Source organism: Gobius niger (assembly GCF_951799975.1).
Source record: "Gobius niger genome assembly, chromosome: 16".
NCBI lineage: Eukaryota > Metazoa > Chordata > Actinopteri > Gobiiformes > Gobiidae > Gobius > Gobius niger.
The window spans coordinates 5,962,077-5,984,110 of record NC_136867.1 but is presented as its reverse complement, the minus strand read 5'-3'; the positions used below and the strand labels follow the sequence as shown (position 1 = coordinate 5,984,110).

The 22,034-nt window shown below is 43.6% G+C and overlaps 1 protein-coding gene across 1 annotated transcript in view; it reads right to left on the bottom strand.

The window, feature by feature from the left end:
* The window catches only part of stxbp6 (syntaxin binding protein 6 (amisyn)), a 110,101-nt gene that overhangs the window by 2,171 nt on the left and 85,896 nt on the right, over positions 1-22,034 (bottom strand). Inside the window, exon 4 of the mRNA XM_079573229.1 lies at positions 2,600-2,757. Within this exon, the coding sequence (XP_079429355.1) occupies positions 2,600-2,757 (158 nt within the window). The remainder of the gene's footprint in view (positions 1-2,599; positions 2,758-22,034) is intronic.

Genomic DNA, 22,034 nt, shown 5'->3' with positions numbered 1-22,034 from the left:
CCGGTCGATTTTTCGTGTTTTCAGAAACAGCTGGGGAGACGGGTTCGCTCCCACGCATCCCTCGCTGATCGGGAAATTACAAACACAATGACACACGCCAAACCCGACGCGCTCGTAAAAAGATAATGTTTTACGCTGGCAGATCACAGCGGGCGTGGGGATTTCTAATAAGAGCGAGTCGATTAGGCTTCAAAGCAATAATGGGCTGTGCGGGGCGTCCGCGGGCAGAGTGCGCAGAGGCTCCGTCTCCGAGTAAATGAAGGTTGTAGTTTGACCTCGATGGTGTTTTGCTGCGCTTGGCTCTTGGTAGAAATGGGGCTCCTGATGTCAGACATTTCTCGGACCTGTTTTAGACCCGGTTTGACCATGATCTCGGCCTGGTGTTTCTTGGAAGGTCCAGAGGCTCTTGAAATACTGGTTGCCTACACCCACAAAGACTGCATTCTACAAACTTTGCCTTTAGTCCCATTCGCACCGGATTCGAACGACCCTGGGACGTCGATAAAACTGACTCACGGACTTTTTTCCAGAAATGACGGAGAGATAATGACACTGAATGTCATGTCTTTTTGCTCTGAGCAGAAACCGGCAGCTTTGTTTCTCTTCTAATCTGTCGGCTCGGATGCAGCCTCCTCCGTCCAAACTTTGCAGCAAACACATCCAAACTTTCCCTCAGATGTTGGTCAGACTAACGGGGCCGTGCTTCTGAGTCACGCCTGTGCAACTTCGTAGCTTTTCTCGTTAAAACTTTTGAAATGGATAAACAAACTGCTTGATGGATGATATATTACTACAGCATAAATACGGACATGAATAAATTGTTAAAAAGGCGTTTCACTCTTATTTAGGCTTCATTACGGCTTCATTATGCTGGTTAAAAAGGTTCAAACTGCAACATGGCGATTCAGACGGGTCTGGAATCGCCCGACGACCTCAGAGCTTGCAGAATTTTGACCTCCGAGGATATCAGTCATTCTTTAACCTGAGGTCCTTCAGTAATTCCTATCCCATGCAAGTAGGGCTTTTAAGGAGTGAATTTAAAGAAAGGGTCTCCAAGCAGTAGCTCTCCCGCTCTTTCTAGTTAAGGGACTGTCTCACCTGCCAGTCACAGCAGTCTCCACGACTCGGACTGATACAAAAGCAGGTAATCCAGAATACTAAAGGTCCTATCTCAACGGCCCGGAGACTAGACTGGGGTTGTCGCTAGTTACGGGGATGTCTCCAATATGTCTCCAGGTCGTCTCGGTGAAAACAAACAGGTTCAATTTCAGCAGAGTCTCCGAGAGGTCAACATCATAGACTGTAAAAAATAATGGACGTCTTCTGCTCACTCCTCCCTGTTTACCATAATGACCACGGTCGTGGGGGAATTCATGGAGGATTTACAGACTCCCCCTCCCCAACTCTGCATGTTCCTAAAAAGGACATACAGGCGGGATCCTCACCTTAGACTCCGCCCTTGCGTGACGTGGAGCTCACGCTGCTCCAATGCTAACAGTCCGACCCTCATTAAGTACGAGATTTCTAAAATTCTTCTTACGAAAACCAGCCTGGTTTCTTAAATTGTGACTAACCCAGCGTTATCTCAGGAGGAATATCTAGTCTAGTGTTGAAAGAATTGAAACCAGGCGTTCAAAGTTGTTTTTAAGGTGTCTAAACTCCAATGCTTTTCAATGGGGGCCTAGTGGCGATATGGAGGTTCTACAGCAATGGCGGAGCAATGGCGGCCCCCAGTGTCGTGGTCATAAAGCAGAGCAGGCAATGTCTGCAAGACCTGTCGGATACCAAGGAGATGTCAAAGAGTCGTATGGACTCTTTTTGAGATCTCCTTGGTATCTTGGAGACACTTCAGGGACATCACCGAGACATATCACAGGTTGAGGGAAACTATTTGTGTTCACGACACAACTGCTTGAGATCACGTAGACCTTTTAGATTCAAAGTTTCAAAAGATTCAAATATTTTTTATTTGTCAAACCATGTGAATGATTTGAAATTATATTCCCCTCATCTTTGATTGTGGAGCAGCGGGTGAGAGAAGAGGGGTGGGAAGGAGGGCAGGGAGTTCAGCTTCCCGATGGCCTTGTGTATGAAATTGTTCTTCCGTCGACTAGAGCCGTAGATTCCGCAGTCTCCTCCCTGACAGCATTGCCTTGAAGAGACTGTGCGATGGTGTCCCTGGTGATTCTGACGGCTCAAGTCTCCAGGTGGTCTTGGTGAAATCCAACATGTTCGTTTTCACCGAGACTGCTTGGAGACTCGCCTTATTTCCAGTGGACTTCGCAGAGACATCTCCATAACCAGCAGCAACCAGAGTCTCCAACTAGTCTCCAGGCCGGTGAGATAGGCCCTTTAGCCAAAGGATTTCTACACTTCTAAAGACATTTGAAGAGTCACACTTTAGATGCATTTTCTCATTTTTCGGCATATGTTGAACGCAATCGGCAAACATTTGGACCAAACTAAAGTAAGTTCCTTTAATTGTTCTGAAATATCATCTCAGCTCCGACGCTCCAGGGTGAACTCCCCTCAAGTGCCCAGTTACACACGTGTCTTTGAAGTGTAAGTAGTTCTCTGATGCTTTGTGTGAGCCCTTTACCTTGTGTGCGGTGACGGCGAACTGCTCGGCGCTGTTCATCATGTCGGCGGTCCGGTCCTCGGCCCGCCCTAGCCTCTCCCCGCGCTCGTTCAGAGCCTGGCTGGCCTTCTGCACCGCGCTGGTCACACTGTCCGCGGCCGAGTGGAGGATGCTGTTACCTGCAGCGGGAGGACGAGAGGACAGAGGCGCCCGGTAAATACAACCAATCATGCTGCTGTGATTGTTTTTATATGAGATGACAGTTTAAAGAAACTAATATATGAACTGTTCAACCAATATGCATTTCAGAACACGTTTGTAGAGCTCGAAAGTTTTACATCAAAACTGCATAGTTTTACTAGGAATATTTTCTCTTATTCTCCAAACATATAAACCAGGGGTGGGCAATTTATTTCCGTTAGGGGCCACATAAGAAGCCTGAAATGAGTCAGAGCCGCACCAACAATAACTCAAACTTATTCTGCAACTTTATCCTGTTGTACATTACACTTAGTTGTGTGTTTTGAATATTTGAGACTGGTATTTAGTAGGACTATTATTTTCAGAAAATATTTAGCCATATCAAGCCAAGAACGCACATGTGTGTGTGCGTCGTTATTTAGCTTATTCACCTTCTTGTCCTCTTTAACTTCTACCGTCGCACTGAAAGCACCTCTGTGCTTCCTTCAAACTGAGTTTGTGGGAAGTGAAGTGAAAGCTGGAGTCAATAAGTAAATTCCCCTGGGGCCAAAACATACACGGGGAGTGTGTTGCTGGGGTCCATTAACAAAAGCTCCTAAATAATAATATGTTTTGATTGGGAAAATACGGTTGAAGAAACATTTTCCAGTAATAAATAATAAGGAGCCTGGCAGGACTGTAGCCAATGTGTTGTTTATATCCTGATCTCTCATTATGTCAGTGCCCTCTGCTGGACACGTGCGGAATTCTTTCCTCTCATTTTTATGTAAGCAGCCCCCTAGTGACAGGAGTGAGCTTGCTTTTTTTTTTACATACTCAGGAATTTATGCGCTACAAGTCGTGGGCGGGATTGAATCGTATCCGTAATTTGCCCAGGTCTGGTATAAACCCAAGCAAAGAAATTGATTTTCAAGTTTTCTTTGTCAGGATTTGTTCATATTTGGCCGGCCCAGTGGCACAGCAGTTATCGCTTATGCGTGGAAAACAAAAAAAAAAGGTTAAATAACTCAAATGTTTCATACTTCAAATCATTCCAAATTGCCGCCCATGATTCTTGGTATTTTCTCCATGAGCTTCATAAGGTCCTTGTCCTTGAAATGGTTTAACAGTCGGACATTGTGAAGCTCACTGAGAAAATGTCAAAAGTGCAACAAAAAAAACAACAGATTTCTTTTTCAGTAGTAACTAGTTTCACACTCAAGGCAATTCAAAGTGCTATAGCTACATATACAAATACAAGAAAGAAGAAAGTCAATCAGTGAAACACAGGCAAAACCAACAGTTAATAATAAGATAAGATAAGATAAGATAAACCTTTATTGATCTCACAAAGGAGAAATTCACTTGTTACAGTCGGCGTTCAAAGGAAACAAGCAGGTCAAATACACTCAGCGTCACATGCCCAGCTATAAAGAACAGTTTTCAGCCTGGATTTGCACATTGTCAGAGTCGAGGCCTGTCTCACTGTCTGGACGTCTGTTCCAGATTAGAGCACTAAACCTGAAAAGCAGCCCCTTTCCAAAGCCTTCCAGGGAAAATCTTTTGCACCTGTAATGTTTGAAAATGGTCCATAATGCAGAACAAGGTCGGCCAGGGATGTGCCGCCGCCAAAGTAACACTTCCAATGTGTCCAGCGGGAGCGAGATTCAATTTCAGACCTTTCTACCTGCGACACACAAGGCGCCGACAGTGACGGCTCCGAGCGCCGACAGCCTCAGACTCCCGCCGCACCTTTCTGCAGCGCTTTAATTGTCCCACTGCCAGGCTGACAGCTGCCGCGACGGCTCCTTCGAAAAGTGAAAGTAAATAAAACAAGCCTGGAGTGGAGTGAGTTTATGGGGTGACGACGAACACCGAACACATGCGCGATCACGGGTGACGGCGCGGCGGCAACATCTGGGCTTCGGCGTTTAAATTAGGCTGAATGTAGCTCAAAGTGAAGGCGCGCATAGATATCACACAGATATCACACAGTCTGACAGCCAGACCGCCGCCAGAGATGTAGAGTGAGTACATTTTAAAATAGGATTAAGGCGAGACTCTCAACTGAATAGGGAACAACATTTCATTAAAACAAATCATAGTACCAATATGAGGAAAAAATGTATTGCAAGTTTTCAGTCAGATAGATACAGACGGCAACGCCTCATACAAGGGATCATGGCCTAGCTGAGGGGGAGGAAACCTCTCACGGGAATCACAATCTTTCCCTCTTTTTAGCCGTTTTCTAAAGACAGATCTTTAAGATAAGATAAGGTAAGCCTTTATTGATCTCACAATGGAGAAATTCACTTGTTAATCAGCTCTCAAGATGCATTCAGGGCGTGCAAAATAGACAGGAAATGTGCAAGCACTTAAATAGTAAATGGAGGCATTTTATATTCAATAACTACCAGAACTTTAAGCGGCAATAAGTATTGCCGCTTAAAGTTCACCCAAAAAAAAAAGAAAAAAAAACTATAAATGTCAGCATCGGCAGTGCAGAATTTAGTCTTAGTGCAAGTGGTTGATAAAGTGACGCACATGCAGAGAATATTGCACGTAATTTTGCAAAGGGGTTATTGCATTGTTCGACCGTGTCCCTCGTGGTGCCCTGTGGGGGGTGCTCCGGGAGTATGGGGTCCGGGGCCCTCTGATCTGGCCCTCTCATCTCTGCTGTTTGCGGATGATGTTGTTCTGTCGGCCTCAACAAACCAGGACCTTCAGCTGCTCTGGGGCGGTTTGCAGCCGAGTGTGTAGCGGCCGGGATGAGGATCAGCACCTCCAAATCCGAGGCCATGGTTCACCAGATAAAAGGTGCTTCCCTCTTCAGGTCGGTGGGGAGTCCTTACCTCAAGTGGAGGAGTTCAAGTATCTCGGGGTCTTGTTCACGAGTGAGGGACGGATGGAGCGTGAGATCGACAGACGGATCGGTGCGGCGTCAGCAGTGATGCGGTCGCTGTATCGGTCTGTCGTGGTGAAGAGGGAGCTGAGTCGGAGGGCAAAGCTCTCGATTTACCGATCGATCTACGTTCCCACCCTCACCTATGGTCATGAGATTTGGGTAATGACCGAAAGGACAAGATCGCGAATACAAGCGGCCGAAATGAGTTTCCTTCGCAGGGTGGCTGGGCGCACCCTCCGAGATCGGGTGAGGAGCTCAGTTACCCGGGAGGAGCTCGGAGTAGAGTCGCTGCTCCTTCACGTCGAAAGGAGCAGCTGAGGGGGCTCGGGCATCTGTTCTGGATGCCTCCTGGTCGCCTCCCGCGGGAGGTGTTCCAGGCATGTCCTATTGAAAGGAGGCCTCGTGGAAGACCCAGGACACGCTGGTGGGACTATGTCTCCGAGCTGGCCTGGTGTCACCTCGGGGTCAGAACAGCTGGAGGAAGTGTGTGTGGATCGGGAAGTCTGGGCATCTCTGCTGAGACTGCTGCCCCCGCGACCCAGCCCCGGATAAAGCGGAAGAAAATGGATGGATGGATGGATGGGTTATTGCACATGTTACTTTACAGTCTTGTACAGTCTGAAAGCAGTGGGGATGAAGGACCTGCTCCTTCTTGCACTGAGGGTGTCTCAGTCTGCCACTGAAAGAGCTGCTCAGCTCCTCTACAGTCCTGTGCAGTGGGTGGGAGGTGTTATCCATGATGGAAGTGAGCTTGGCTAACACCCTCCTGTCCCTCACCTCCTCCACAGAGTCCAGGGGGCAGCCCAGGACAGAGCTGGCCCTCCTGACCAGCTTGTTCAGTCTGTTCTTGTCCCGCTCTGTGCTGCCCGGGGCCCAGCACACGGCAGCGTAGTGGAGAGCAGAGGTCACCACAGAGTCATAAAGAGTCCTGAGCAGAGGCCTGCTCACTCCGAAGAACCTCAGTCTTCTCAGAAGGTGGAGGCGACTTTGGCCCTTCTTGTACAGGGCGTTGGTGTTGTGGGACCAGTCCAGCTTATTGTTGAGGTGAACACCCAGGTACTTGAAACTGTCCACCTCCTCAGTGTCGTCCCCCTGGATGTTCAGCGGTGTGTGTGATAGTGACTTCCACCTGAAGTCGATCACCATCTTATTCGTCTTACTGGTGTTCAAGCACAGGTGGGTGCGCTCACATCAGTCAACAAAGTTGTAATCAGAATGACTCTGGATGGACTTGTCCTGCACCACCACTTGAAGAAGCATCCTCTAAGAAATGGCAGAAGGTTTGGGAATCCAGTTTCAATTACACTTTCAACTTGAAATGGTCCAACTGACTCTAATGAACTCATCTTTAACAATACTTGCCCTTCCCAGTGCCACTCCTCTATCTTTCTGGCCCCAAAGTCAGAGTAGAGCTTTATGCCCATTACTGATCCATGAGCCCATTCATCAGTCCATTCATCAGTCCATTCATCAGCCCATTCATCAGCCCATCCAGAGTCCATAAGACCTTTGAAACTCTGTCTTTAGATCATCCCTGACCCAGTCTAAACATATTAGATCAGGTGTTTTGATCGATAGTGGTCAGGTTTACACTTTTCTCATATTCTGTACTTCCGGACACTTCAGGTCAGTTACAGCTGAAGAAAATGACAGCACTGCTAGATAATGGATTCCTGATGGCTTTATGCTATTCAGAGACCTGCTTTGTCTGCTTTTAACCACACTTTCTCTCATTACAAACATCGCCATCACCCGGGAATGAAAAAGGTCATTTCCAGTTCAGTATAAATCACGCTAACTGCTTACCAATCACACACGCCACAGCCGGCTGAAGCAGGGGGAGGGATCATACATCCAGTTACCCACAGAAGCAGAAAAGTCACCCTAATTCAATATGTTCTAGCATTTATCTTCAGTACGCAGCTGCCTGACTTCATCTGTGGTTAGAATGCAGCAGCAGAGACGGCTTTTACTTTCATTACAATTCGAAAAGCCCACATTCATTTCAATCTCCATCGAGATTTTAACTAGATTTCTCCCCTGACATCTTCGTTTTAATGTCAGAGTAAAGAAAATAGACTAAACTCACCCTTTAAGATGCTTATTTTGTGACGTTTAGACGACTCGTGCAACATCGACGCTCCCTCATCTTTCCCACGAGTATCGATGAAACAAATACTGACATGTTTGGTATCCACGTGCAGCAAGAAAGGCAGCCAAGATGATCAAATCCAAATATGGTCATTTCAGATGTTTCAAAACTATTCTCAAAAAATGTCATTCCACTGTCTCCACTTAAGTAGCTCCTACAGACTCCAACATACGATTTAAAAAAAAATTCATGTTCATAATTCCTGCCTGATTTATTGAGCTTTGAGCCACAAAAAAACAAGGCAAAATTTTTAATGATAATAATAATAATGCATCGGTTTTATATAGCGCTTTTCTGGACACTCAAAGACGCTTTACATTGCACTATTCATTCACTCCATACCCGGTGGTGGTAAGTTACTATTGTAGCCACAGCTGCCCCGGGGTAGACTGACGGAAGCAAGGCAACCAGTCTGCGCCATCGGCCCCTCCGACCACCACCAACCACTCACTCACACACTACATTCGCTAGGCTTCCTGGTGTTACTAAACGGTCTCCCATCCAAGTACCGACCAGGCCCTTCCCCGCTGAGCTTCCAAGGTCTGACGGGATTGGGCATCGCAAAGGCGGAATGACCACTACCAATATTTTTACGAAGAACTAGTGCATTAAAAAACTAGACCAAGATCCAAAATCCCCTCGGAAAATAAACATTTGTAACTAATCTATCAGCAAAATAAAACCATACGTTTAGACCAGCTCCATCTCAGGGGTGCGCAAAGTGGGGCCGTGGGCCAAATTTGGCCCGCTGGAGCTAATCCGTTGGCCTGCCAGAGGGTGACCCATTTTATTTTACGGCCACATATGGTTACCGTAAATGCTCTAATATAGGCCGGGGCCTTTATTTACTCAAGGGCATCTAGGACCAGGCCTTTGTTGGAACCAGGCCACAATTAGAGACAGGCCTTTATTTCTATTTGAGCAAAACGGACGACCAGGAAAACGAAGAAAAATGAGATTTGTGTCCATTTGCACCTAAAATATTCATTTTAGGTGCACTTATTAATTAACATTTCAAACCATCTCCCAGCGGCTGGAACATTGACGCCTTTTATTTTGTCATCAATGTCACTGCAGGTTTCTGTTTCGTTTTTACCGCGGACCGGATTATTTGTTGTTTTCTTGTGTAAAAGGTGAGTTTAGACGGAGCGTTTGTGTTTGTGATCGATCATAAAAGACCCGAGAGAAGATGAGACGCTCGCGCTGATGGGAGGAGTTATTTTGAGGCGTGGGACTGACCTGCACACGGAGCAGCTGGACGTGCTTTGAAGACGCGATGGTGACTTTATTAAAACCTGGAGGATCACACATTTGTTGCTTTCCGTGTTTCTACAAATAGTCACAGGAGGTTTGAAAAGTGGCTAAATCTGTGTCAAAGTTACGCTCGGATCAGCTCCTCCGCAGCGTCCCCCATCGGCCCGGGTTCCCGTTTGTTTACTTCCTGCACGTGAGTTATCCTTTACACGAGTATGAGACAAATTCCTAACATGGGGAATATTTCTACTGTTATAGTTTCTAATAAAAGCCCCGGCCTGTTTTAGAGACCGGCTTTAATTTGCCTCCGCCAGCCGCGAACCCGGCCACTGTTAGAGACCCGGCCACTAATGGAATACAGGCCAGTATTAGAGAAATTAAATGTATAACTTTTCCCATTCATTCTCAATGGTAAGCCCTTGCTGAATAGATGCAGTTCACGTTTTGGCCACCAGCGTCAAATAGGGGGCACTGTTTCACTGTGGCCCTCTGAGACAAAACGTTTGGGCACCCCTGCTCTATCCATTATTCAGAATTGCTCATCAAAAATGTAATCTTCAGGAAAAAAAATCCAAATCATTTATCGTCCTGCGTAGAGTCTCCGTCAGTGTCAGGTCCTACTCACAGCTTCGTCCACCAAGCTGCTATGAAGCTGAACTCTCCCCCCTCCCTCCTTCCATCTGCTGTGTTTATTGTGAAAAAGCTATACATATTAGGTGTACATCGAGATTTCCAAGTTGTGATAAAGATCTACTGAGCATTCTTCATTTCCTCTGACAGAGTCCAGCTCTTCCCCGGACGTGCACACCTCTCCATGTAAAGACGGATCGTCCCTGTGATTGTGTGCTCCTCCGTGGGAACACCACTCCCATCTGACGGCGCACAACTCCCCCGGTCTGACAATCCCGACACCGCTCCTTTCTGCTTTCCGTAGTAGTGGGGCTCTGGTGGATTGTAAAAGCTCTGCTAAGAACAAGGAAAGTGCGGCGGATAAGGAGGGCGGGAACTGGGAGGAAAACATCGATTTGGTCAATGTTGAGATTTTCTGCTCGCTTTCTTCCTCTTAGATTTGACAACAGTGACGCCATGACCCTGTCTCTAAGCACAAAGCATCCTCCATCTCATCGCAACAGAACCCCAGCCTCCACAGTCTGGAAAACCCCGTTATTTGTCCCAGTGGGGTGTTCCAGTCGAGGAAGTGGCTTGGGTTAGGGACAGACTACATTTGCCTCTGGTCCACATTGTGTTTGTGAAGGTCTGGAAACACAAACAGCAGAGGAAAGGTCACAGAGTAGGACCTTCCAGAGTCCCGTGCACATCCTCCAGGCAAACACAAGGGATTGATTAAAGAGTTCGGAGAAGGTTGCCCCAGAAAACAGCTTCGAATGGTTGGGTTATTAGCTACTTGTGCTTTGAGGATACATGAGAACACCTGGGACAGTTAGTTGGTAAAATGTTGCAGCTTCCATACGTCAATTTTAAGTGCATTAAGTTTCAACTGGTGTCAAACTGTGATAACAACCTTTCACTTTTAGCTGCAGTCATGCTGTGGCGTCATGATGAACGCACTCTCTGATGGGGCCTGTTGATGGTTTATGGACTTTTAATTCAGTCTAAATCCATTTGAAACGTTTGCTGGAGATTAATTATTATATAAATACAAAGGTATTGTAAATTTTACGTCATTTTTAGGCAAAAATTAGCCTATATTTTCAGCGACACAATCTAAATAATGCATTTTATGAAGTTACGTTTTCTTTGTTGATATATTACTTCCAAAGAGTTTTGTTTTTCATGAAGGGGATTTGGTTCTTGTTCTAGAATCTCCTTGTAAAAACTAAAAATGAAAATGTCATCTTGTTGTTTGTGGTTCAAAGCTTAAACAGAAAAGAAACAGGTAAGGAATAAGATTTGTTTCCCCCTTTTTTTTAATCCTTGGGGAAAAAAAACCTTCAAAGTCCAAGGTTGGGACGTTTGGTGTCTGTCGGAGCTACTAAATTGTTGCAAGAGTGTAAAGAAAATCTAATTTGGTTTAAACAGGCCTAAAGTTTTGTTAAGATTTGGGTAATGTCAAACTGGAGATAATGTGTGAGGGTTAAGAGGTTGCCTTGTTGTGTGACTGTATACGTGATAATGGCGTGTGATAATTGTAGTCTAATTTAATAATGGCATGTGATAAAAAGTTTATTTACAGATCCTACATGACAGCAGCGACCCCATCTCTCCATCAAGCTTTAGACCGTGTTCTAAATAGTTTAGCTCAAAAGTTTACAGCGGGTACGTCATACGTCATCGGATACAATGATACGATTGGCTGTGGCCACGTGCAGACGCAAGATAGACATTCAGTCCAATAAACCACCATGTACGACCGTAAACCACACCTCTCCTGCAAGAAAATTAAGTGGTGGTCCCCAGACTAAATATCACTTGTGATATTATGTCTGGCAATAGGCAGGCTACATTAGCATGCTGCATTAGCATTAGCGTGCTGCGTTGGCATTAGCATGCTGTTGCTAGCCATGACATTTTGCGCGGCGATCAAAAATACAATTGCAGAGGTTAAAACTAACTCAGCGGTTAAATCCTCCCGGTTCTGTGCTTCATAATGACATGCAGCATGTCCATATTGACGGTTTAGTGAATTAGTATTGACCTTATTCCGGAGGCTCGCGTGGGCACCGCCATGAATTATGCCCGCCCCTTTTCTCCTATGTGTTAACATGGGGCTGGAGAAGTCCACATAAAATCAGTCACTACACGAAAACAAAGCCGTTTTCAGGCCTCGCAGAGAAACGCTGCAGTGTCGACATGTCGGTGCAAATGAACATTGGCCATTTTACACAAATCAATCGACTAAACATCAGATTTGAGCGGATAATATTTTCCCTCGTTCTCCATTAAAATGAACGGGCTTCGCGCTCGACCGGAAGTGTCTGGAAAAAGACGTGCCGAGACAACGCAAAAGTGGGCGGGGCGGAATAAGGTGAATATAGCATTTATTTAGTATTTAACAAACTAAGACATTTTCATTGCAATGTTTCTGTGTTTCCCTGAGGCCTAGGGAGTTATGGGACGACTCTTTTTAAAACCAAATGCAAAGAACGGGAGTCTCCATCACTTTTGGTCTCAGAAATATTGGCTTTAATCGGCGCTAGATCGGCCGATAGCCGATATTGTAAAATATAATATCAGTGAACCTCTAATATCAATTATGATTATGCAGTACAATGGAAAATAACATGTGCTCTGGTTTACCGATGCATTTACTGCCATAAAACATAATAATACACCCTTTATGTTTTATTACGTCATCAAACATAATAATACACCCTTTGTTTTATTATGTCATCAAACATAATAATACACACTTTATGTTTTATTACGTCATCAAACATAATAATACACCCTTTGTTTTATTATGTCATCAAACATAATAATACACCCTTTATGTTTTATTATGTCATCAAACATAATAATACACCCTTTATGTTTTATTTTCTCATCAAACATAATACAGCCTTTATGTTTTATTATGTCATCAAACATAATAATACACCCTTTATGTTTCGTTATGTCATCAAACATAATAATACACCCTTTATGTTTCATTATGTCATCAAACATAATAATACACCCTTTATGTTTCATTATGTCATCAAACATAATAATACACCCTTTATGTTTTGTTATGTCATCAAACATAATAATACACCCTTAATGTATTATGTCATCAAACATAATAATACACCCTTTATGTTTTGTTATGTCATCAAACATAATAATACACCCTCTAGTGTCTCGTTAAAAAGTAAATATGCAATGTCAAAACTCAAACATATTCAGAGCGAACGCTTCCCACTCAGCATCAGTTTCCGTATTCCTCAATCCCACACATGCACAGTGTTCCCAAAAGCACGTTCACATACCATCCTCCTGTATATAATTCAAATGCCTTGTGTGCACTCGGAATAGACGATTGTGTTTGAAGTTCCTAATGACGTTGCTGCATAGCGTGAACCTGAAAGCATGATGAAGAGGCGTCACGTCGGCCCAAAGCTGCTCTAACCCCCCCACCCCCCGCTGTACTTTAATTAATGCAAATCCGTCACACGTGGGAAGGGGAATTCTGTACGTTCCTATAACGCGCTGTGGGACGACTCCATGAAAATCCATTATCCAAACCGCATTTCGTGTCATATTTCCCCTGTTTCACTTTCAACCGCCGACTCCAGATGGGTTGGTTAAAATCTTATGAAACAAGTATGAGAAAATAATAACCAATTGCATCTAATAAATGAACCTCTAAACCCCTCTTGAGTACCAACGTACAGTACAGGTGAAACTCGGAAAATTTGAATATCGTGAGTAGTTCATTTATTTCTGTAATTCAACTTAAAATGTGAAACTAATATATGATACAGACTCATTGCATGCAAAACGAGATACGTCACGCCTTTGTTTGTTATAATTTTGATGATTTTGTCTTATAGGTTAAATTATTATTATTTTTTAAATCTCAGAAGATTAGAATTACATGAAATCACTCAAAACTATAATCATGCATATGTACTTATACTTGGTTTGGGCACTTGTATTTGAATGACTGCCTTAATGCGGTTGCATGACATGGATGTTCTCAGCCTGTGGCACTGCTGAGGTGTCATGGAAGACCAGGATGCTTCAACCAGAGGAACCTGACATGTGAAGCCCATGTCCAGGATCCGTCTGTGTGTGGCGGCTCTTGATGCACTGACTCCATGAGCCTCAGTCCACTCCTTTGAATGGCCTTTTCCTGACAGTCCTCTCCAGACTGAGCTCATCCCTGTGGATTGTGCACCTTCTTCTTCCACACCTTTCCCTTCCACTTATTAATGTGCCTTGAAACAGCTTTGAGAACATCCAACTTCTTTTGCTCTGACCTTCTGAGGCTTTTGTCAGCGATGGTTTTCTGCACAACTGTCAGGTCAGCCGTTTGAACCCATGATGAACCACTGAACCGCTGAGAGACCATTTAAAGAGGGGGTATTATGCTTTTTTTCAATCACATAGCACCAGTCTATATCACACTACAATGATGAGCAAACCTTCTGTTGGTCTGTAAATGCAGTAAATTAGAATAACTGCCTTGTATAAAATGTCTCTCTCAAAATGGCTGTAGTGAATGTCTTGAAATAGGCCTCTGTCTCTTTAAGAACCTCTGAGCCTTTCCGACACGCCCCCTCCACACGCTGTCTGTGGCATCAGTGGGGAGGGGGTTCTGCTGAGGAGCAGTGGTTGGTTACTCGGCTGGTGACGAAAGCTCGGAGGCGTCTCCAGGAGGTGGGGGCGTTCCTAGGAGGACTCAGGCAAACCTATCCCTAAAATGGCCGCCATCAGAGTTTTTACAGATTACTCAAAAATACGTGAATGTGCCAGGGCAACACTTCAGGCATGTTTTTAATGAGGGAGTGACATAATAACATGATGTAAAGCCCCCCCCCCCCCCCCCCCCCCCTTTAAAGGAACAGGAACCCTCTGCAGATGTTTTGGATGAACTAGCTGATGAAAGGGAGTCCCTTTTCAAAATATTCTAATCTTCTGAGATGGTGTGTTTTTTACAAGCTGTGGGCCAAAATCATCATGCAAAGTATATCAAGCCTTTATTTATTAAAATTTTGCTGATTATGGCTCACAGCTTGGAAAATTGGAATATTTTGAAAATGAAAATGAATGTCATAAGTCTATATCATGTATTAGTTTCACATTTTAAGTCGTATTGCAGAAATAGGAACTTTTTTACGATATTCTATTATATATATTCTTCTTTATTTCTAATGGCGAAATGTTTGTTTTTATATGTCTGATGTGGGGCTTCCATGTCAATTGGAACACCCCAAAATGTATTCTCAGTTATATTTTCAATTCAGATCCCTTCAATAGTTATTTGCAGTTCAGAATTCAAACCAAACAACATTTAGTCTGGTCTCAGGGCCGGTTTCAGAATGTGAGAAATGAGAGAACATTTCCCTGGCAACAATCGCTTGGTTTTTGAGACCGACATCTGACCTTTAACAGCAGTGGAGAGCGACAGACGAGAGGGACATTTGGCTCGCAAACTATCACAAAGCAACGGAGGCAAAAATCACAGCGCCGACTGCAGCGATGCATTTGCCACATTATCTCAAACAGTGAGAAGTGGAAGGTGGGGAAAAAAAACAACAACTGGAAAATGTTGCTGTTGCCTTACCTCGTCTCAGGAGATGGCCGGTTCGGGAGGTCAGCTCTTTTCTCATCCTGCTCATGTACCTTCTACACCTCATAAACACTGACTCTGATACTGGCTGCTCCTCTACGACGGAAACACATCAAACTGATCAGCATTTACAGGACAGTTTTTACAATCAATGCCAGTTAAGATGCTAGTTCTTTCACTAGTTAGACGTTAAAGGGGGCACGCCATTGTAAACCGGGTTATAGTTGTTGTCATTGGGAAGTTAAAGGTGTTATATTAGTAAAAATAGTAGTATCTTTCATCAGGGCCACAAAGTTACTAAGTTACTTTTGCATTTGCTCAACATTTAGAGACCAGCGCCAACTTTACAAGAAGGAAGTCCATAAACACGAGAAAGAGAGTTCGTATCTCGTCCACCTTGTCTTTTCTCTCTCCTGCCTCACCACCCGGCGTGGCGGAGGTGCACAGGCGCAGAGCAGACGGCCAGGTCAAACCAGACAGACTGTGACCAATGGGAGTTACACCGGCGTTCTGCCTTTGCATCTCACCTTGTAATGAAAGAAAGAGCCTCAACGCAACAAATGTAGACAATAGTATGCATGATTATTTAGATATAGTCTTGAACAAAGCGTAACTTATCCAAACTGATGTCAAAGGCAAAAGACGATAGTCAAAGAAGCGTGCAATAGAATGCGTGACTTGCGAAATGTATGGAATAGCTTAAGTTGCTGACATCTGACATCTGCATTTGCAAAAACTACATTTTACAAGTACACAAAGTTCTTTGAGAAAAGTTGTGAGGATTTCTTCTGCTCCAGGTTTCAACAAAGTACAAGTGGAGTCACAGAAAGACGAGAGTGACCCGTGGAGATATCTGACCAGGACCAGTGGCTAATCCACACAAGCCTCTTCACGACTGCAGAGACCATCGTACGGTCTTTGGATCACGCTGGACAACACTCTCCTATCTGGAATGTTAGGCCATGCTTCTTCTGAAAAGGTGCTTGTTCAGAGCTGGTGCCAGTTACAGTGCTTGGTTCTTCACCCAAATAAAAGCTAGCATAATGCTACAAGCTCACACCACTTGCTAACCATTCAGGTGTCAGATAACAAAATGGATAGTGACATCTTACTATTGCTGCTTCTGGTTTTACAAGGACACAAAAATACATTTCTAGTTTGTTAACCTGTTACTTGCCGTCCCCCTGATCAGGGGTTTAGGGTCAGGGCTTAGGGCAGGGGTAGGCAACGTCAGGCCCGCGGGCCAAATGTGGCCCTCCAGCACAGAACCTTTGGCCCCCAATGTGATTCGGAGAAATATTATTATGCAAATAAGGGATCAAATATCTGTTAACGTACTCTACAAGTGTGATAAAGTATATTTTTATAGTGTATTTTTGAAAAGGTCCTTGTAGAACATCCCACTTGGTCATATATAATGTAAAACAGTGGTTCTCAATTCGTGGGTCGGGACTCAATAGTGGGTCGCGAGCCTACAGGAAACTTTATTTTCAATATTTTCCATCTGAAACTACATGGAAACACACTGGAGTATTTTAAAATTTATATTATTGGGTTATTTTGATCATAAATTTCAGTCTTTACCGCCATTACCTTGTCATTAAGGTAATGGCGGGTCTTGAAGCCGGACCACTTTAGAACCATTGATGTAAAACATCGGCATTTGCACAAAATGGTTCTTAACTTAAGGCTACCATGATGAGGTTCGGCCCTCTGTGTTTTGGCTATGGTGAAAATCGGCCCTCCGTGACGTAAACTTGCCCACCCCTGGCTTAGGGTTATGATCAGAGCTACGGCAAGTGTGATGCAAGTTTTGTTTCACTCAAACAGATCTTACGCATAGATTTAGAAACTAGAAGGTCTTTGCTTAAGCATTATTGCTAACCTGTACTCTAACCTTAAACCTCACCCTAACCCTAAGATGGTAGATAACAGGTTAATCAGTTGGTCTAAGCTCCTCTCATAGCCAGGTATTCACATTTCTCATTTCTTCAGACGGGCTCGGTCCAAACAGCTCCCTCTCAGTTTGCCGTATCTCGGCTAAAGAGCACAAAGAAACACAATTTTGGCATTTTTTCCCCCCCTTTTGTCAAGTTAGCACTAAACTTTCAGTCTTTTAAAAATGCTGTGGCTAGAGCTAATGCTAGGCTAGTGTGACTTGACTGCTGTTCTGTGGTAAATCATCATTCCTGCATGAACATGACATGGTTGAACTTTAACTCCGCTCACGCTCCTCTCATGTTGAATATCGGACACTCCTCTCATGTTGAATATCGGACACTCCTCTCATGCTGAATATCGGACACTCCTCTCATGTTGAATATCGGACACTCCTCTCATGTTGAATATCGGACACTCCTCTCATGTTGAATATCGGACACTCCTCTCATGCTGAATATCGGACCCTCCTCTCGTAGACTGGGTCCTCCACAGTTATGGTCCCACACCTGAGCAGCGGCATAAGTTTTGTTTTGCACTGGTGTGAGACTTAAACTGGGGCGGACACGTTCTCCCCTCTTCGGATCAGGTCCCCACTGTTGTTCCCAGGATTGTGAGCAGAGATGCAGAACAAACCGCTTTACGATATATACGGCCGGCACGGAACAGGTCCAGAGGATGGTTCCAGAGTGGTCCCACCGTCCAAAAGATAACTTCAGAATTTGTCCGTTTAAAAATCACCTTTGTTGTTTTTCACTATTGAACGTGCCAGGAATTCAAGAAATCTTACAAGGTTTTGACCGTACACTCTCCAGCTTTATATAGTAAAATCCTCCACTTGACCATGATCTCACAATCTAGACACGAGTCACTGTACCAAATTTACAGATACACTTAACCTCTTACCACCCGCCTAAACCAAATGCATGCTGTCCTCTTTGGCTATAGACCTGTGTAACACCTCATTTGAAAGCTAAGACCCACAAAACTGATATTTTTCCTCGTGTTGTTGCCGTGTTGTGTCACCTTTTTATGTTTTTTTTTTCAAATTTTTGTCACATTTTTGTTGAGTTTTTGTCACTTGTTGGTTGAGTGTTTGTCACTTTTTGGTTGAGTTTTTGTCATTTTTGAATGGGGTTTTGTCACGTTTTTGTTGAGTTCTTGACACATTTTTGTTGAATTTTTGTCACTTTTTGGTTGAATTTTTGTTGAATTTTTGTTGAGTTTTTGTCACTTGTTGGTTGAGTTTTTCTCACATTTTTTTTTTTTTTTAATTTTTAATCACTTGTTGGTTGTTGGTTGACTTTTTGTCACGTCTTTGTTGAACGTTTTTTTTTTTTTCAAATTTGTGTCACATTTTTGGTTGAGTTTTTGTCATTTTTGAATTGGGTTTTGTCACGTTTTTGTTGAGTTCTTGACACATTTTTGTTGAATTTTTGTCACTTTTTGGTTGAGTTTTTCTCACATTTTTTTTATTTTTTTATTTTTAGTCACTTGTTGCATGTTGGTTGGTTGGTTGACTTTTTGTCACGTCTTTGTTGAATGCTTTTTTTTCAAATTTGTGTCACATTTTTGTTGAGTTTTTGTCATTTTTTTGTTGAATTTTTGTTGAATTTTTGTTGAATTTTTGTTGAATTTTTGTTGAATTTTTGTCATTTTTTGAATGGGGTTTTGTCACATTTTTGTTGAGTTCTTGACACATTTTTATTGATTTTTTGTCAAATGTTTGCTTGTTTTCTTCTCATTTTTTGTGGTTGTTTTGGTGCTTTATTTATGTATTTATGTATTCATGCAACTGTGAAGCACTTTGAATTGCCTTGTGTATGAATTGTGCTCTACAAATAAACTTGCCTTGCCTTGCTTTTTTCCCAAGAAGCTTTCTGATTAGGGTAGCGCCAAACCGGAGAAAATGGAATCCATTCTGGTGGGAGTTAAGAGGTTAAACACCACTTAAATTTGTGGGCCTTGTACTTGATTCTCGGTCATATACTGTGAGCATATACTTCATACAGCCTGTAGAGTTGCAAACCTTTCTACGTTCAGGCTGATCAGGGACGACCAGCCGTTTACCACAAGTGATTTAAAACAGAGCACCCTAAACATGTCATCTTTCCACTAGATTCCTGCAGAATGTAGTTGCCGTCGACGCTTCAGTATTACATCCGTGCCTTTTAAGAAAACACTGTCTCCCGAAAGGCTCTGCAGAGAAACCATCTGGACAGCCTGTTATTTAACAAGCACCGCTCTTCCGAGGCTCCGTCACCTCTCTGCTTTAAGTGAGGAAAGTTAAACAAAGTCCCAAAGCTCCCGTCTCAATTCCCTCAGCTACCAGAAATGTCTCGCTCCACGGCACTGTTCTCCAAAAATAGATGGAACAGACGTTTGAATGGGACCGGGGGGAGCACTTAAACGTGCTTAAGTCTACTATTATATCAATTACAGTGCTTTGTCTTGGACTTTAAGGGCACTTTGGTAGCAGTGGATTTGAGGAATGAATGCAACTTACTTACTATGCAAAAGGGAGAAAAGGAAGGATTTCTTGTTTTTACTATGACAACTTTAGAAAAAGGAGTCCTGATTTCTGTTTCTGTGAAAAATGGAAACCAACACATCACTATTGGGATTTCTGTTTACGGTCAGCTACACAGAAACACTAGTGAAATCTCAGCTATCACATCTATTTCTCAAGTCATTCACTCTTGGCGACGCGTGAGCAAGCAGCAACCTCTCTCTCTCTTTGTACAGCTGCATTTTGCCTTTTTCTGCAAACTGCTTTTGTGGTTTCTGTGTTCAACATTGTTTTACTGGACACTTTTATAAGTCTTTGCCATGCTTTGTCGGGTCTGGTTGATTTTTTTGCTGCAAAGAGTCCATGATGATCCTGACAAAAGTAAACAAACAGCTAGCTTATGAGCTAACGACATTATTTTGAGACCTACACATTCCTTCAACTGAAACACTGAAGAGGCACAAAGAGCCCCTCCCACCTGCAGCACAGCGGAGGCGTCACCAAGGAAACAGGAAAGAAAAAGGGACAAACAAGGAGGTATCCGGGCAAGACACAGCTAAGCCACACATGCTTTCAACTGTTCTGGCTGATGGACATTCATTGGAGACTAAAATAGGTTAACTGCTAAGCTCTTCCCAGCAGATGGTGAAAGACTGTTGTGGAGCGGAGGGAGCTGCGCAGGAGGAAGAGGAAGGACGTGGAGATGACCAGTGCAGGACACCATGCTCTGAAACAGGGACAAACCCAGGAGGCGCTGCAACGTTTCATTGGATCAGAGGAAACTGAAGGCAGCCAGGTCTCCTCCGGATGCTACGGTTTCCCCGACCTCTAAAAACATGCGGGTCAGGTTGACCCACAGTGGCGGCGCAGTCGCAGCGGCTCAGGACTAACACCTGAACACTATTTTGTTGTACGGTTGTACAATGACAAATAAAGCACTTGCTTAACTCAAAAGCTTTCACCATAAACCTTTGTTTGAAAAGTATTTAAGTCTTAAAGTGTCCCACAATAAATATGAAATATAATAAAACACTTACTTTGGGTGAAAAAAAACAGTGATGGTGCCAGTGAAGGTCAATTACGCCCAAATATATATATTTTTTTGGCATAAAAAGTTTCATAATGCACCTTTAAAGAGGACCTTTGAAAAGTCTAATTGCACTCTTCTGTATTTCATTTTAAAGTGACAACAACAAAACTACCAAGCCAATACAGTCTAAATGAAAAGGCACAGAAGTTCTATCTCTAAATATTTACAGTTTTTACAGATTTGCTTTAAATTTTGTGTACACTATTTACGAATATTCAAAATACTAAACCATCATATTCATGTTGGTTCATTCATGTTCAAATCTAATTTTCATGCTCCTTTAACAACATAAGCTTGTATGTGTTTCTTGAATGCCAGGAGAGTCCTGGCTCTTTTACTTCTGTCTGAAGTTTATCCCATAAAATAATTCCTGTCCCTGTGATGGTTTGTTCCATTTGGAATTGAACCTTTAAAGATATTATTCTCTTTTTTTCCTCTTTTTGGTTTACACGGTTGAGCCCCACATATATTATATATATAATATAAATATGGCAAAATCATTGTAAAGTGAGTAAAGCAGATTGGTTTAGAGGATGGATAACAATGGATTTAGCCTTTTTCCTCAATATAGTATTTTCAATATCTGCATCTGCACGTATAATCAGCAGACTAGTTGAAATCCCACTGATGGGGCTCTCTGGTATTCCCTCCCCGATGTGCCCATAGCTTTTCTTTGGCTTCATGACAAAACATGGCCGCCAATTTGCTCCACTGGTCTCTTTAACCACTATCAGGTGCTCATTCACACGCCACATTCTTAGACGCAAAGAAGTGGGCGAAGTCTTCGAAGTCTTACTCGAGGACACGACAACACAGATCTCCTACTGTGCGAGGCCACGGCTTTGTCTAACTACTGCATATGCACGACTGTAATAACGGATTGTCCGCCTACACTGAAGATTCCTGCAGGTATACGGCCTTCCTCGAGCGCGGCATCTCCGCGGCCCACGCGCACGCACTGGGGAGGCTGCGGGGTCGGGCTAAATGAGTCTAAATGTGGAACGGGTTTTCAGAGTGGGAGGCGCGGTCAGCAGGGGTGAGCGGAACAGCCTTAGCTTCAACTAAACAGCATTGATTTTACACGCCAGTGGCTCTGAAGCGAAACCAACTTTAGACACTGAAGGGAAACGTTTTTGTTTTCAATTTTCACAACTATTTTGGCATAGTTTTAGCCAAAGTAATATTCTGACTAC